This window comes from Chaetodon auriga, chromosome 6 (genome assembly GCF_051107435.1).
Source record: "Chaetodon auriga isolate fChaAug3 chromosome 6, fChaAug3.hap1, whole genome shotgun sequence".
NCBI classification, from domain to species: Eukaryota; Metazoa; Chordata; class Actinopteri; order Chaetodontiformes; family Chaetodontidae; genus Chaetodon; species Chaetodon auriga.
The window spans coordinates 13,827,492-13,846,028 of NC_135079.1; the positions used below are offsets into that span (position 1 = coordinate 13,827,492).

General features: G+C 43.0%; 1 protein-coding gene across 2 annotated transcripts in view; it reads right to left on the reverse strand.

Annotated features, from left to right (window-relative positions):
* igf1ra (insulin-like growth factor 1a receptor) overlaps positions 1 to 15,836 on the reverse strand; it is a 79,133-nt gene extending 63,297 nt beyond the window's left edge. For both annotated transcript variants that reach the window (XM_076732966.1, XM_076732967.1), the window contains exons 1-2: positions 14,695 to 15,836; positions 4,862 to 5,425 (exon numbers count right to left, since the gene is read on the reverse strand). In XM_076732966.1, coding sequence (XP_076589081.1) covers positions 4,862 to 5,425; positions 14,695 to 14,800 — 670 coding nt within the window. In that variant the 5' untranslated portion in view covers positions 14,801 to 15,836. The remainder of the gene's footprint in view (positions 1 to 4,861; positions 5,426 to 14,694) is intronic.
* Positions 15,837 to 18,537: the final 2,701 nt, after the last annotated feature.

The following is an 18,537-nucleotide window of genomic DNA, read 5'->3' on the forward strand; positions in this document are numbered from 1 at the left end:
AAAGTTATTGTGCTGCTGGTCAAGCCAACCGCCTCATGGATTTTAATGTGCATCTATCCACGCTGTTACAGTACCGGTGCTCGGAGCAGCCAAACAGGATGAGTTGCGTTTCAGCAATCCTTTCTCACATTTTACACAGCAAATAAAAACAACATTATAACACACATCATTAATCGAGCAAGTCTTTACAACTATCATATTATTATTTTACATTATTATTAAGACATTTATTTTTTTCTTCAAATTTAACAATTTGTATGATGTTTCCAAAATCAATGAGTAATCGTGTTAAATAATTGTGATCTCAATATTGACCAAAATAATCCTGACTATGATTTTTGCATTGATGGAGCTGCTCTTGTGAACAGTTGCAGTATAAAATGTTGTGTGGGGCATCTCGATGGCTCACCTGGTGGAGCATGTGACTAATGGACTCTTGCTGTGTCCTTACCACAGCTGCACTGTCAAATAAAGGTAAAAAGCTAAAAAAAAATCTTAAAAAAAAAAAACAATGTGTGCCTGTCTGAACCTGCTTACCCTACAGTCACAAACTGTTTTCCCCTGCTGTGTGGTGAGCTTAGGTCAGAGCACTCAGACCAGAGATATCAAGTGGGGCTCTGGCAAGGAGGGAGTAAACATATTATCAAATGCAAAAGTCTCCCGGGCCGGTGGACAGCTCTCCCAACTGCCAGGGCTCCCAAATGCTTTCGCTCTGCTGCGTTTTCTTCTGGGTTCAGTACAAGGACACACAGAGCACAGACTGTCTGTGGCAGGACAGCAGGTCTCCGTTCCATCAAATTTCACCTTACACCACTATAGCTCAGGCCCTAAAATGCAAACTGACACCAAAGCACTTCGTCCACCTCAGTTTTGCTTTCTCAACAGGCAAAGGCACTTTCAGCATGTGGGAATTTTGATTCATTATGCATTCACAGACGGGCCAGACTTCAGCCACCCGTCTATCATTATCGACATGCGACATTCAGGACACGATGTTCTCTAAAATCAGACAGTAAAAGGAGGTAAGAGTTGAGAAGCCAGACCAGTGTGCCTGCGAGGGTGAGCGTACTGTAAGGTAATATTCTATCACATAAAGGAGACATGTGAGCTATGCAAGGACCAGCAAGTGTGAGAGTGTGTGCCTCCCTGTGGAGCTATGGAGACTAACCTGCCTTCAGACCGGGCATGGACACAGCAGCGTGCTTTCCTGCTCGTCTCCCTAACTTTAAAAGCCTCTTGTCTATCTGGCTTTGGCTCAGGTCCAAGGGCAAAAAGCAGGCCTGTCTGCAGCAAACACAGAGACCTGAGGAGACTGTTTGAAGCAGGCCAGGCACTTTTTAGTCACGGGAACCCCAAAAAACTCAAAGCAAACAGCGGGCCATGTCAAAGGATCCAGGACCTGGCCAAACAAGCCGGTTGGCTGTGACCACCGCAGTGATGAGAGAATGTCTCCGACAAGTAAACAATGGAGAGATATCTGACAGCCAGAGCTGTTAACAGCCCCTGATAAGCAGCACAGCAGAAAAGAGCGAGGTGAAAATAGAGGAGGAAACACCAGCCGACCAACTGACAAGGACAATCAGAGATGAGATCCAGGCCGGGGCTAAGCGAATGGAGGAAGAAACGGACAGACAGCGTTTAGGAAGAGGGGAAAGCAGCAGAAGGGAGGGAAGGGAGGATTTACAAGGAAACACAAGGGGTTGAAAAAGGAGGAGGAGGAGGAGGAGGGGGGCAAAAAACAGGGGGAGTGACGGGCATTTTTCCAACCCTCCGAGCGCCGCGCTTTAGCGAGAGCTTGCCGTTCAAGCTTGTATATTTGACATTTGTCTGACATTTCCCCTCAGTGCCCCTCCTCCTGCTTACGGCTCCTCAGTCAGGGCCTCTGTACGCATCGCTGCCTGCCACTAAAAAAGCACCCGGAACCTCTGCTCCGATCTGCACTTCCCCACACAGTCGCTCCCACTCACTTCCATCCAGCCACAAGCACAGCATGAACCTGGCTTATTCTGTCCAGCATCATATTTACATTCACCTCTGAGAAGACTATAATCTAAAACACCCCAAACTGTTGTGGATACAGTATCTGGTAGGTGGACAAACATGTGGAAATGAGGAGTTCTGTTATTCACATGAAGCACTAGAAGGCCCAGAGGCTAAAGTAGTGTGCTAGTCAGACAGCACTCCCTCCTCATGTAGTGTAATTAAAGAGGAGACCGGGCCGTATTGACTAGAAAACCACTGAATGCCCTTGAAGGAACATCTGTACTGGAGAAAAACAAGGCAATTATGCAGAGGGGTGGAGGGAGGAGAGAGGAATCTTAAGCAGGAAGGAGAGAGGTAGACACATCGAGCCTTTCAAAAAAACAAAGACAGGGTGAGAAATGCTACCTGTGCATGAAGCCTGGAATATTAACAGACCTAATCTGGCTTCATTCTGCTCCATTATTGCCTCAGTAACTCCTCCTTTTTTTTCCCCACTGTGTAGCCCCCTGGAGCCTTTATCTGCAGCCTTGAGACCTCAAGGCCCTCCAGATGAATGCAGTTACCCTGACCTCTGCCTGGGCCTCAGAGAGAAGTGAACTGGTTCAAACAATGCTGCTGCTCTGCCTCTCAAGTCCGACATGTGAGAACAACAGAGGGTTTCACAGCAAAACACCACGTACTCCAGTATCTACTGTGGGAAGAACAGACTTGACTCGAAGGCCGTCGCACCTTTCACAGTGTAGCATCTTGTACATAAAGTGATTTTAGGATTTCTTTGTTTTGTTTTTGGATTTTCCAATAAAATCAAACCATGCAGATTTTCTAACTATTGTAACCAACTGTATATGGACCGAGCAGCTCAGTGCATCCAAGAATAAACTGAGGCACAACAATAAACACCATAGCTTTTCTATAGAAACAGACGTGGTCACTAGGGAAAAGACGCAAGCTTGATTTCCACTATTTGTTCTGAGGGTCCCCGGGGGTGAAGGAGGGTGGTGTTTGAGACTCCCGACTGACCATGGGAGCTGCACACAGGTCCTCAATAGAAAAGGGCTGGAGGAACATTTTCCCACCATTATTTCACAACTGATGAGAGAACAGAGAAAATGGCACAGAGCTGGAGCGTGAACAGGTTTTCTACAGCAAAGCGTCAATTCTGACATGATCTTTCTCACCAAGAAAAAAAGTTTGTCTGTAAATCTTTTATTTACTCCACTACGTTATGGGACAGTATGGATATTTAGACTCCAGAGGGAAGCAAATACAAGAGGCCAGTGCGTTAACAGCCTGTGCACAATAAATAAATAAAGGTAAATAGCGCACAACAGCAAAGCTTCGGCATTGATGTCACCCTCTCAACCACACACAAACAACATCTGTATCTTCCATCTATCAAAGCAAAAATGCAAAAAGATGGAAGGCCATAACTTGTCCGATTATATCTTGTTATCAGTGTCTAAAAGGCCTTCAAGTACCAACACACACCAATAACTTGTAGAATGTGAGTCTTGGCATGTTTTTAATACAGGCGCATAATGAAATTAAAGCACCATTATTGTACTTATACGTTAGCTGAGCTCAGGCATTTTTCACTTTAAAGATATGCTAATAGCTTTTCATGATTTCTTTGTGATTGCCGTTTGAGCCGTTGAGATTGGGCATTTGTGTGTTATTTCTAAGTGCAGTCAGTGGAGGAATTTGAACTTCTGATAAAAATCATCAATGGCCTTTTTGTATTTGAAGAATAATATATGTGACACTGCCTGCAACTTTGAAAAATTATTCATAAGCCTGGCCTCTGCACCCTTGGAGAAAAGTTAAAAACGAAGCATGGACGGCCTAAGGAAACAAGGAGCTTAATATCTTCAAAGTAGCTGCATGAAAAGCGACAAAGGCAAGAAATGTGACAGAAAAACAAAAATAGTTGGATTTTATGTCAAAAACCACAAAACATTTCTACCAGGGGCCCCATCAAAAGTTTGGCTTTATCTGTCTGTGTTCAACAGGCTGCGGCAGCATGTTAGAAAAGGCTTGAACTGCCTTTAGGAGCCGTATGAGACAGCTGATCTGCTTGTCCAAACTTCTAATGAAAAAGCACAAGCTGTCTCTGACTCTGAAATCTGAGAGAAAAAGAGCGGCGGTCATATGTAATGTGGCTACAAGCTGCTTCACTCGAGACAAACTGAAGACAGCTGACAAATACACACGAAATTAATTCAAACCTGCGGATCGAATTAAATTTCAATATATATATATATATAATATGACCCTCCTCTGAACTGTTTTAAAAAATGCATGACCCTACTGCTGGGCCAAAGTTAAACAAGGATGACCCTCCCCCAGATTCTTCAATATACCCCTTTTCATAAATTGCAAAAAGTCCCTAAGGCAAATATTTAACTGACATGGTCCAGACAGGTAGACTAGCTTATTTCTTGGCAGAGCAACTTTAACCTCAACTGAGTATGCCTTTCTAATACCTGGTGCTCTATATTGCAGCCATCCTTCACTCCACAAATAGCCTGAACTAAAGACAAGGTCTCTATAATGAACAGAGAGGAAATGTTTGCACTGGCCCGTGGACAATCCTGCAGCCTGACGGAAATGAAGGAAAAACACTGCATAGATTCATGGGATTTGTTCGCCGGCGAAAAAATGCACAATTTCAGACTGTTTACGAGACTGGAAACCACCTACCTAGATCAAAGTCAGATCTGCATTTGCTGTACTTGTATCGCAAAATATCGCACAAACACTGCCGCTATTAAAATGCATTCGGAACACTGCGTTTAAAAGCATCCGCTGCTTTACCTTCTTTCTCGACGCTATCTGTTGGGTGATTGAATGAAATGAAACACCACAGAGTTCAGGTTACCTTTCTGGCACTGGTTGGAGGTCCAGCAGCGGTAGTCGTAGTTGTCATTGAACGACGTCCTCTGACAAAGAGGGTTATCCTCCATGATGCCCGGGCAGACATTGTCACACTCCTTTGCCTTCTTATTCCCATTGATAACGTTGTTGAACCCAGCATCCATAATAAGTGACCAGTCCACCGAGTCCAGGTAGCAGAGCTCAGGGTTCTTTTCGATCCGCATGGCTCCACGGGTGATGTTCCTCAGGTTGTACAGGCCGATGTCCTTCAGGCTGGTCATCTCGTAGATCACCAGGGCGTAGTTGTAGAAGAGATTGCGCCCGCGGATGACACTCAGGTTGGGGAAGAGCATGCTGAGGCTGTCTAAACCCGAGACGCGAAACAGCAGCAGGTAGTCGGTGATGACGGTCAGCTTTGGGAAGCTGAGGGAGCGGAAGACCTCCTGGTGGATGTTGTTGGTCTTGTCGTTGATGAGGAGGATCTGCAGGTAGCCCTCCACCACCGTGCAGTTCTCCAGCCGCTTGAACTCACTGATCTCATTTCGGATGTCGATACTCGGACCACAGACTGGAAGACAAAAACACAACACATGAGGATGCATCCATTTACTCTTAATCAAGAAATGTGGAATCAAATAAAGAGACTATTACAGATTCGCTTTTGTATCAGAAATGAACATGTTTGGTGGGGAATACAGTAATGCTACGTATAGATTAGCATGTAGATTGCTTTTGCCAAAAGATTTTAATTATAGTAATCTTCTTGATGCATGTAATCCTGTTAGTCAAGATGGTAAGGCTGATACTCTGCTGGGAACATGTCATACATACAAATAATACAGAGCTCTGAAAAAGAGTGTGTGTGCAGTGCAAGGACACCATGTTTCTACACTGTATGAAAGAAGTTAAGGTGTGTTCTGAGTGTTCTCCATGAATGTGTGATAAGAGCTTGATACGCCATCACCGGTGAGCCTTGCTTCCAATTTTTCCCAATGGCCACTCATGGTAAAATGGTGAATGGACTTCGAGGTACCGTACAGCCAACGGATACTTGTACAACATGCAGTCTGGAGGAGCTGGGGATCGAACGACCAACCGTATGATGAGTGGATGACCCACTCTACCTAAAGAAGCATTTTCCCCATAGAACACCATTGTAAAAAAGACATCTGTAAAATGCTGAAGGTGAGGTGAGTCATTTTGGAGAAAGATTGTTGATATTCCCTGAATCTGAAATCGAGCAAATATCTCCTAATGGTCTGCTAGCTGTCCATTTCCATGTGTGCACTGAAAAAAAACCCCCTGCAAATTAGAAACAAACAGAGCGGCTCAGACCGAGCCACACAGCATTATTCCATCCAATCAGCAACAGGTGGCATTCGTGCTCATGCACACGGGACACGGGGACAGGAAGGGGAGATGGGGATTACATGCTAACATGTGATTGCATTGTGAGGGAAAAATGGCAATATCGACAATTTCTCTCCAGAGTGACTCACCCCACCTTTAATGGGACACCTCCAGCTATAAACATGGCCAAGTCATGGGGGTTTAATCTTTGCACGATGTCTCCACTGTGTATGAGCACGCTGCACACGTTTGTGTTGTGTCTCAGGACTGGTTTGCATAGCCTGGCTGAGTCAGAGCCTTGATGGCATTAACATTATTGCACATATTCAGTGTGCCATATAACTCCGGAAGTAACCCCGAAGCCTTTTTTGCCAGATGCAGCAGAGGAGCAATTCTTATTGGAATTCACAGGCCCCATCTTTGGGTCCAGTATCCAGCTGTTACAAGACATCCATGCTGTTCTCTCCAGCAGGCGTTTTTATTTCAACAAGGCAGAGATATTGTCATCACAGTCAGCTCAAGTGATGACGTCTTAATATACAGGTGACTGGGGAAATTGTTATTTAGTTTCACACTGAGGTTTACAAGTTGACATGTTTGGTAGACCTTCTGTGTCCATCACATCGGATGCAAACCCACATTTCTCTGAGAAATGTTTTGCCTGTCGCCTCAGATAACCCCAGCCTTCTTTGAATAAGCCATTCCTCTGTGCTCGGAAAACAACACTTGAAACCACAGTGCTGGAGCACCACACACACACACACACACACACACAAAAAAAACATTAACAACAAAGACATGATTTATTATTGATGACAATCAACTCTCCCTCTAATCGTGACTATCAATTACTTCACCTGGGAATTAATGGTAGATGATATTCTCATAATGTTATTGTGCTCTAGAGCAGTAGTTCCATAACCTCAAGCTCAAGTGCTCCTCTATCTACAGCAGCCATCACGTTCCAAATGTATGAACTGATTTTAAACAGTTTGTTCCTTTACACTGTTAATGACACAGACGTGGCTATCGTTTGTTTTTTGTTGTTGGTTTTTTTTTCATGCTTTTGAATTGTAAATGTTTAGGTCAGTTTTGTCAAGTTGTGCATTAGTAGCAGTTAGGAGACGTAGAAGTTTCAACCACATATCCATTGAGACAGACCATTAATCGCTTGCTTTTCGCTAACTATTTCAATCATTCATCCATTGCTTTCAGCAAACTACGTTAACCATGAATCAATTGCCTTTAGCTGATTATTGTAACTAGTTATTCATTGCTTTTAGCTAACTATTTTAATATTTATCCAGAAGTTCTAGCTTTTTCACAATCCATCACAACTTAGCATTAACTAATTCACCCATTAATCTATTAATTTTAGCTATATATAGTATATAGTTTATACTTTCCTGCTTGCTTGCTAACAAGCCTTCATGCACTCCCAGTTGCAACACATTGTGTTACAGCTGACTCCATATCTTTTTTTTTTAATTTGCTGAGCAACTCCACAATCTTTTCACGTACCTCCAAGCAACTGCAGAAGTACAACCTGTGTAGGACTCCTGTTTGGGAATCACTGCTCTAATCTAACAACCAATACGCTGAAGAGGTCTTTTGTAAAAACCTAACAGATAAAAACCTCTTATCTCTCTTACAATGCATTGTGTTAAAAATGTATGAAACGACAAATGACTTATATAAAACTGCAGAACAGGCACATACTGCTGCAAACAGGTTGCATATTATTTTGAACTGTCTAAAAGAAGGTTCAACGGTCAGCACAGGAAATGCCTTGACATATGAGCCCCTTGGTTAAACCTGTTATGTTCTTACAGAGGCTTAGGATGCCGTCGCAGTGAGCAACACTGACACAGCGCCTGTCCAATGAGACAGACAGGCATGTTTTCGACATGAGTCTCTGATCCTTGTCAAAACACTATCCGTGGCAAAGAGATAAAGCAAAGAGCTAAACTGTTTCTAGTCCCAAAATAAACCACCAGATTGTCCTTTAAAATGGGACAATGGCTGCAGAAATCATTCAAAAATGACATATGGGACCTCTCTCTGGCATATACTCAACCATATAATGTGTGTGTGCTCTCAAACCGTCCCTGCGAGTAAATTAACTCCACTTCAGTCGAGCCATGTTTGATGTTCTTTGTTCAAACTATTCTGCCAATAATAGAAGCCACATTGTTTATGGGGATGAATGGGCTATATTTGCTCCTGTCAGGGTGTCTCACTTCTCCAAATTTAGAACGGAAACGATTACTCTGGTAGAAAATAGTATTTGCTTTCTCCAATCAACACCAATGCCCCTGGGCTCCACTTGTGAGCCATCGAGCTGCATGTCTTCTTTGTTTCATTGAGAATTTTCTTCCAGCTTCTCCAGCAGCCGGAGAGAGAGGGAGGAGGGGTGGAGCCACTCAAATACAAAGACTAATTTGTTTGTTGGTAAAGAGAAACTCTAGGCCCCACTTCCTGATGAGGGCATTAATAAAATCGGGGGGCGTCTGGCCAGAGATTGGAATGGGGGAGCAAAGAGATACTGTGACGAGGGAGAGATAAGGTTTCTGCCAAGCGTAGCTATCTGAGGCCATCCTACTGGTGTAAAACCATGACAAACAGAGAGCGCTAAATGCATCAAATGTATGTCTCATTTTCCTGATATTCCCGCGTCTCTTATCGTTGCTTGAAATTAATTTACATGCAAAATGTTGAAAGGAAAGACAGAAGAGTGAAAGAAAAACCCTCTTCTTTGTGATTCCCTTGTTCTACTCATTAGGCATGTTAAGTAGAAGGAATTCCAATCATTTCCTTGGAAAAGGACTGAGTAGGATGTTGCCTCAAACTAAGCCCCCGGGCTTCTCTGATTCTTCCAGTCAATCCATTTGTTGTGAAGACAACAATGCTTAAATAAGATTTGGATAGCAAACCCTTTTTTTTCATTGTTACATAAACAGGAAGAAGTGAGGGGGGGTTTTTTAAGCGCTGACAATAATGACCTGGGAGCGATGTGGATATTTTAGCGGCAGCGTCCACAGAGAGGGATAAGCCTGCATGCGTCTGTCTCTCCCTCCTGTCTCTCTTTGCTCTTCACACTGCTGAGTAAACACACATATCTCCACAGCGTAATGGGATCCATCGGCTCATGTTTATGATTGATAAACCTTGCCCCGGCCCTCCATGGAAATGTCATCACACAAACACATACGCACGCACACCTGCGCGTGTGCACGCACACACACTCAAACATGACCCCGTGTGCGTCTGTCAAATGAATCCAAGGCTAATGGCCCCTGTTTATCTTTACTTCACATTAATTCTGATTCACATTCGGCAAACATGTCCTATATGTAAATAAACTAAATCTCACTTTTGGCTGACGCAAACACGAGATTGAAATCTGCACTTTCAGACCACATGTCGTGCTGTTTATCAAAAGGCCACAGTCTGGGCATTGTGGGAAAGCACATAATTGTGTCCTCTTCCCGACATCCAGCTGTAAACTCCAGGAAGGTTATTAGGAAGATTCCTCTGCAGAGCTGAAGAGACGTCATGTGAATCTACAATAAGCTGGGCTGAAACTATGTTCTTTTTCGACTACTCTTGATAATATGAAATGTAGAAAAACAATACATGAGCACAGGAGAAACAGGTAAAAGCACTGTTCTTTAAAAATATCATGAGCACTTAAAGTTTAGTTGATTTGTATTCTGTAACACTGAGAGAGCTTCACCCACTTCGATGGCTTTTATTTAACAGATGCTATGTATTAAACCTTTTTCTGGTTAAAGTCATATCAAACAAACTTGACTGAAAACTGACCCAAGACTGAAACTTTCTGGTTTATGTGTAACTGTTTTAAATATATGCATCTTGTGTGAAAGTATGTGTCTTATTCAAGAAATTGCTATTATGTAATATCTTGGTTTGGCTTGGTCCTCTTTAAACAACACTGCGTATCAAAATCAGTGCCAAGTATTGAGAAATCACAATTATTGCATGCACAATAAACGTGCCAACATATATGTCCGCTGTTTTTATTTTTACTAAAGTTGATTGGATCTCCCTATTTGACACTTAGCTCTAGTGCAAAGGCAATCACAACACATCTGCTTCTACTCATGCAGCACAGCAAAGATTTCACTCAAAGACAAGTATCGTGCTTGCAATTGGCATTAATTTGGAGCAATAATAACCAGCATTAGCATCTAAAATCTTCCACTAAACTCCAGTTCCAGTTGAAGCAGCGAGGGAGCTGGTCACTGTGCAGTCATATCCCCTCACACCTGCCACATCAACTGGCCCTAATCCCCGGCATACTGGAAGTCATCTGACCAGCGGTCTGGTGGGCCACTTCCCCTCAGTGGACCTTACTTCAAACACTGTGGCTCAGATATCGCCAAAACCCCAAACAGTAACACTACACTCCCCATCATAACAACTCTCACACAAAGACTCCCCCTCTCCCAAACTGAGGGACGAGGACAGGAGGTAACTCGCTCCGTGTTTACAATGTATTAAAGGATTTGTTTGATAAAGGGTTAATGTCTGTGTGGAAGCCTACAGGAAACTAAGAGAAGGAAAACTGTGGGACTTTATTAGTGTTTAAATTTAAACGGTGATGAATTTATTACTCTCATTCGTACGTTGTAGCATAAAATCCTTTTTGGAGTCGCCCCAAAACTATTTTTTCCTACCACTGCTTGTGATTCAGCTGCCTGCATATAGAAAGTTTCTATCAGGTTCACTGCATGAAATCCGTACAGGAAAACAAAGCGAAGTGAATAACCAAGTACAAATTTGGATGTTATACTACATCGATTGTGAGCATAACGTCAGACTTAATCCGAAACTGTAGACAAATAGTCTGTAGCCTTCTCGGGTCACATGCTCGCACAACTTGCACGTCAGTGTTTACAGCAGCCTTGAGAGACGATAATCCTTCATTACAACAATCACAAATAACCAAGTGATGACCGAACGATTAACACGAAACAATGAAAAGCTTTCTGGAAACACCTTGGAGAATAATCTGATGAGTTCTCCGCTCAGGACAGATCCACAGTCAGCTCCTGATGACCGGCTTTCAAGCGATGCGGCGAGTGCCATCCGTTAGGAGCGCTAACATTTGCAATCATCTCACAAATTGTACAATACTCCACGGGCCATTAAACCAGCAGCCCATGATGATGTATGTGCGGTTGGCCAGAGACTGCATTTGAGCAAATCCAATGACGGGCCACTTGAAATAAAGTGTTTAATTAAGCATTGTAAACCTCAGCTGGCAGCCTGGAGGAGCTGTAGGACAGCATTTGACTGCACTCTCACAAACTAGCCCAGTGACACACTTTCACATCCTTACACAGGGGCACGCCACTGACTCAGGCTGTCACGCTGAGCCCTGCCGCAGTACACACACAGAGCTGCACAATAAACTCACATGCACGCACACAAACACACTCACACACGCCATAGGGCTGTGAACGCTCACGACGCTTTCTCGCTGAGGGTGAGACAAGGCATTCCTGCATCCAGCCGGGCCGGTAGTGGGGAAAGGGAATGCGTGGTGAAGGGGGGTGGGGGGGGTGTAACCATGTAGCCCCAGTCACAAGATGGAGTGGGGCACCTTTGAGTAGAGTGACAGCAGTCATATCTGAGCCACTTGCACCATCATGACAAGGAGAGCTATACTGCAACATGCCATACCCCGAAGGGAAAGGAGGAGGGGTGCCTGTCAAACACAATGCTCGCTGCCGTTTGATTATTTAAGCTGCCATTCAAGTTTTCCGGAGCAACATGTCCCTTCATAAATAACTGAACAGGAACACCGGTGTGGCCTCATGGAATGGGACAGAGGGTGCCTGTACTCGCACAACCCCTGCGCCAATGTTGTTGGTGACATGTCTATTTATAACTCTAATAGTAGCGGCGCCAAGTGATGAAGTTAGACGCACGGGTCGCTCCTTATGAGCGGCAAAAGCCAATAAAGCAGTTCACAAACTCTCTACTCTTCCAATCAACAAAACCAAGTCTGTTTCTCTTGCAAGTGTATTTTTGCACATTCTATTTCCAAACACCAAGTCTCTATCTCCCTCACGCTCTCTCTCCCTTTTAGAGACTTGTTTGCTGCATACTTGGACGCCATGGCATGGAAAGTTTACTGTGGTGGGAGTTAAAAGAGAGCTTAATTACATTTTATTGGTGTGGACAGATTATCAAAATGAACAGTGCGAAAAAAAAAAAAATTCAACCCCTTATGGAGCTCTTGGATATCTGTGATTTTCCACTATGTGATGATAGATGCTGGAAATTCTGACCCTCAAGAGCAAAGTGAAATAAACGCCATCCGTGAGTGACAAACTGGCGAGAGGCCGATCCCTGCCTTCAACAGTCTTTGTCTCTGAACTCTTTGTTCTTGAAGGCCTGATGTATAACACAACGCAGAGCGTCAAGATCTGAGAGCAAGCACTTGTCTCCCAGCCCCCAGCTGCGTTCATGGGTGTCTGACCGGTTCAGAAGGGTGCAAAGAAACGCACCCCCACACGGCCACTGCTCACCAGGACTAAAATAATGTTTCTTCTTCTATTTGAATGCTAATAGAGGTCAGTCTACATGTCTCCTTCCCATGCCAAGTTGTCTCCACCATCCCACATATCCTCTCAGGAAAATTAGAACGGAAGTGACGCAAAAAAAAAAAAAGGCTAAACACACATCAACACATCATTCGCACACACAATCGCAACCTCTGTGCTCAAGGTGGGAAGACGCATCTGCGGAGGGTTCACTGACCGGCAGGCAAATGATAAACGCCTGGTGTGTGATTTGTCTGAGGATCATGATTTTGATGTAGTTTCAGAGTGGAGGTTGGCTAATAACATCAATTATTGTCAGAAATGCAGGATGGAAAAACAAAGAACAATGTTGTTTGGTTACCAGAACCACATTCTTGTCCCTTTTCAAGTGAGGAAACTTATTACATTAGTTTTTTTTATACTAGTGTGCTAAATACTACGTTTACAGACAAACTGTAGGCACTGGCTAAATAATCTGTATTAGCACTGACCTAAAGATCTGTTTTCTGGACAGATTAGGTTTTATCTTTGCCCAGCATGGTATTTAGAGAGTGTCTACTGAAAAGCCGAATACTGCAAATCAACACCAAGCAGTTCGAGAAAAAGAAGTCTAACAGCTGTAAATACTGACCGATGAAAAGAGAAACAGCCATCATTGACCCTCATTAATTCTCAGATGTTCTATTTTAGCACTGGCAAAAAAAAAAAAAAAAAAAGCAGCCTTGATTCTGGCTGAACATTAGATAGGATGATTAAATTTAAAATATGTCTGCTGAAGCATTTATGAGCCCATTTTGAAACACAAAACTAAGCACTGAAATCACGGTGAAGGCAATAAATTTGATAGAAGTTTGAGACATTTGTACATGACTGGACAGTAAGTCTAACAACGTTTTGAAAAGTGACAAAACTTTTTTCCATCACAAACTATTAACACAAACCTGTGTTTTTGGCAGTCAAGGGGAAAAGGTTAAGAGAGAAAATCAATTTAACTTAAAAACTTACTGAAAACAATAACTAAGCTCATCTTCTCCTCTGTTTTTTCCATCAAGTTTATCTGTACGTATTCTAAAATGCTCTTTTAAAGGTTTCTTGCATGTAAAGTGCCAGCTGTCAGTTAAAGCGGTGTTCATCCTGAGCTGGAAACGCGTCGACGCTCAGGTGCTGCTGTGTTTTAAAGCTTTGCATGAATTAACGCCACATAGCTGGACATGCAGGACGCAGTTGGAGGTTCACTGAAACGGGCTGTCCACATAAAAATCAGACAGTTTAAATCCTCTCCCCCGTCATGGCGACTGTGTACTGTGATAGCCGGCTCATGTATGTCTTTTCACGGGACTGTTTGAGCGGCTCATGACTGTGTGGCCTTTTAAGAAGCGATGGTTAGACTGATTTCGGCTGTTCATGCGCAGCGGCGCCACACCACCAAATGCAAAATGGCCACATGGTCGTAGTAACCTTCAGCTCTGCTCCCGGGATTCATCCTCTGCTTTCTGGGTGTTCTGACGTGTAGATGAAGGCGACATGAGTCGAGTATCTCCCACCGAATGTACATTAACAGAAGTGCTCCATCAAATGAGGCCATATTGCGCACTTTAAAGCTGATTTTGCGTAATTGTGTTGAGCCACTGACGGGCAGCTGTACCACATGGTCTCCAGCTAATGTTTAAGTAAAAGCCACACGTCGGTATGCTCGCTAGGTTTGTCCTAATGAGTAACCAAGTCCTTATTTGAAAGGTATCCTCCTGATTTTCATTTTAGAAATAGATTCTAACACGTTATTCATCCCACCAGTCAGCAAAAATACAAAGAGGTTACACATGGCTTACAGAAAGCACATTATGTATCATTCCTCCTGTAAGCGGCAAACTTTAAAAATACATTATCATTAAAAAGAAATAAAAACACTTACTTTCTCCATATGTGGACCAGATGCAGATAGTGAAGACAGACAGCATCAGACCCCAAAACAAGGTCGGGCTACCCATCGGTGTGTCAGATCTCATGTTCCTTAACATTCTTCACCTCTCAAAAACGTCAACTAAAAATAAAATAAAGGCAGGGATGAAATGGAAATAAAATAATCAGGTCGTACAAGCCGCTCCTTCCAGAAAAGCACAACCTTAATGAGAAAAAGAGGGGAAAATAAACGTGTCTGTAGCCCAAAGAGGCTACTCTGTGGTAGCCTGCAAATGCGTGGTGTGCTCGCCTGCCAGGATTTGTTCTAAAAAATATATAAATAAATGCGTGTAAATCGTTAAAACAGGGAATTCCTTTTGAAGGAGAAAAAAAAAAATACTAAAACAGTCTGTTATTTTTGCCAGTCACAGGATACTTTGACGTCGGCTGGTATGGCACACAAGCCAGTGATTTTACTGGATAAATGATGGTAATCCCCATCTTCAGTCTCCATCTCTTGAAAACAGCAGTGCGCGTACAGTGCGACCAGGCCTGGCAATAACAACCCAAATATCCCTCTGAACGCTCTGATCAGCAGCCTTTCCCACAATAAACCAACGCCAGTGTCGCTCGCAAGAATCCCCCCGTGTGAATGGCTGCGAACGAGGGGAGGAGTGGGGCAGAAAACACGTCCAGATCCACAGGGGTGGTGGCTGGGAGGTTGAAAAATGAATGAAAAACCTGTTTTTGCTTATGCCATGCAGCCAACACAGGCTCTAGACACCCAGCACTGGCCCGAAAGAAAAAAAAAAAGAAAAAAAAAAAAAAAAAAATCCAGCTCCAGGGTCGGACTTATCTCCGCCGTCGGTCGGGATTTGCAGCTGAAAGCAAACACCAGACTTGTGCCACGCAGGAGAATGGGTCTCCAGCTAGACGACCTCGGCTGGGGTGGGAGGGAGAATATGTCCAAGGAGTTGCCCTTTTACGAGTGTTTCTTGTTTTGCCTTTTATCCTCGTAAAAAAGAGAGAGAGGAGGAAAAAAAAAAAAAGCTCCCGTTGCGTGTATATCCCAGAGGCTGAAATCCTATGGTTCGCCCTCGGTGGACGCAGGCTGTGGGTCTCCGCTCCTCCGTGGAACCTCTGCTGTAAACAAGAGTCGGCTTCTCTCACTCAGAAACACATAGTGCTACGGAGAAGGTGGCCGGGAGCAGGCTGGAAAACCCGGAGCGGATCGGACCCGGGGACTCCCACAGCCTGCAGACGAGGATCATGTGGCGGTACGAGGAGGACTCAGATGTTTTACTCAACTAAAAGTGGCGATGCAGATCGGTAAAAGTGCTCATTTGCAAGAAGAAGTCCTTCAGTCGAGATCAGTAGAAAAGTATAAACAGTAAAAATGTAGTTAAGGTACTTGTTGGCCAGAATGTGCCCTTTCAAAGCCTGTACTATTAGTATTATTACTGATGCTTTCACACATAAGCTGTATTTTAATGTTACAGCCGGTGGAGGTGCAGCACATTTTAACAAATTTATGTGCTGTTGCATGGTTTAATCCATAATACAATGTCATATTTTATGAAGTAGTCATGTAAGATAAGATAAGAAAAGATAAGACAACATAAAGAAATTAGGGCGTTCCAGGCAGCAGCATTAGTATCAGTAATATATGAAAGGAGACATAGACGGGAATAAAAAAAATGAAAAATCAACTATATATATGTACATTCTATACAAAAAAAGGGGGGGGGGGGGCTGAAAAATAATATTGCTGATGGGACAAATTTAAAATTACATGAGGAAGTTTGACATTAATGTTCAGTTTGTAAATTCTTAATTTGTAAAGTAGCTCCAGCTGACAGTCAAAGTGTAGAAGTAGTGTAGTGCAGTAAAAAGTACAAGTACTTCATCTGTTCTTCGTCCTTTTAAGGAACCCTGGATGGATCCCATCTTTGGACCGTAGATGTTCCCTTATGTCATATATCAGTGGCTCCAATTATTAGACAACAGGCACTTTCTACATACTTGGTGGGAGGAATTAAAGATGGCTGCAAAGTTCATCAGAAGTTTGTTTGAGTTCAGTGTTTCCCAACACGAGGGCTGGGACCCCCTGAGATTGAGAGTGATGACCTGGGGGGCCCATTTCACCAAATTTATAACACTAATCACTAATGAAAACAAATGCGTACCTGTGACCCCTGCGTGGAAAAAATTTTCAGATGTTTGTCTTATTTGTCCTTTTTCTCATGTGTGAAATACATTTTCCATCTTCACATTCAAATCTTCAAATGAAAGAGTGTAAAAGACAAGTCACTCCTATATGCACTGTCTCAAATGATGTTCGTGTGAGGATTACCAACTTTGCTACTGCCCTGGGGCCCTGAAAGCACCGTCCTGTGTTTGAGGCATTAACTGAAATTGTAAATTTGAGCATACTTTGTAAGGTGGCTTATGTATTTTTACATAATACTGATGGATCCTGTAGGCTCTCTGTGTCAATATATAGTTTTAATATAGTAAATATTTGAGTTTATATTACATGTTGCATATTCTTAAACAAAAGTATGTTTGATCAAAGTTTCCACCACTAACTGACATAAATAAAACATTCACATTATTAGTTTTCCAGCATGGGAATAGTTTGTTTTCTGTGACTCCAGGCTCAAAGTGTTGTGGTAACATGTTGAGGGATAGTAGGGCCCCCTAGCCAATTCATCTGTCCTCGATCTTACAAAATTGTCTAACCCTTAACAGCTGAGAGGTCCTGCTTGATGTTATTTAGGTTTAGGTTAAACACGTTACACCCTTTCCTGCTGTCGGCAAGTTCACTGAGGTAAAACACTGTTGGGAAATGCACCAACTGTGTCCAGAGCACCCCTCCAATCCCCTCCAAGACTGAATCATTTGTATTTGAGAAAAGTAAATTATTAATGATTTTATTAACTTTTATATATATATATATATATATATATATATATATATATATATATATATATATATAAACAACTGCAAGGTCACCATGAACCAGAAAGCAAAATGCTGTAAATGAGTTAGATTTTCAGTATTTCATCAGCCAGATAACAGATATCCATGAAGGTGAACAGGCATCAGATGAAGACCTCAAATGAATAAACATTAACATTGTTTCTCAGGGGAATACAGCGTCAAACTGTGGGAGTAAACCATGGCTTAATACTCATCACTGACCAGAAACTTCTTTTGTAAAGACAGCTGGTTGCTGATGCCCAAAACAAGTTTCACTTCAATTTTTTTTTTTTTTTTGACATGATCTAAAATTAGGACTTTTCCAGTAAACTGTGCATCATTGCAGAGCTTGAAATACTTAAAATACCTTGTTCACCAGAGATGTGCTTCACACTATTCTGTTAACTTAACATTGTTTTAACAGCAAATGGAAATATATCATAAGTCTAACCAACATCATTACACCCACTATCAGTCATTTTTTACCACCACAAAGAAGAGTTGGCTGAACTGTTCCTCCCTGTGTCTTACCCTCTATGCTGGGTGAAGTTTTTATTCCAAAGAGGAATAAAAACAACACAATTAGTACTTTTATTCCTCTTCTTCTTTTTTTTTTCCCCCACTCTCTTTTTTAAGATTTCGAGACTTCTTGCCATCTAGAGTAAACGGGACACCGCTCAGACCCTCAGCAGCATGAAGTCCGCTCTGTGCTCTGGAGCTGTACCATAGGCTACACTGCGCACCGTCGTCACAGGCCCGAAGGAAAACGAGACATGGAGTCCCGGTGGAGGAGGGGACTGCCAGCGCTGCCTTCAGCGTTCATTCATGCCATAAACATGCAGCGGGGACAGGCCGGTGTGCGGTGGGCGTCGCT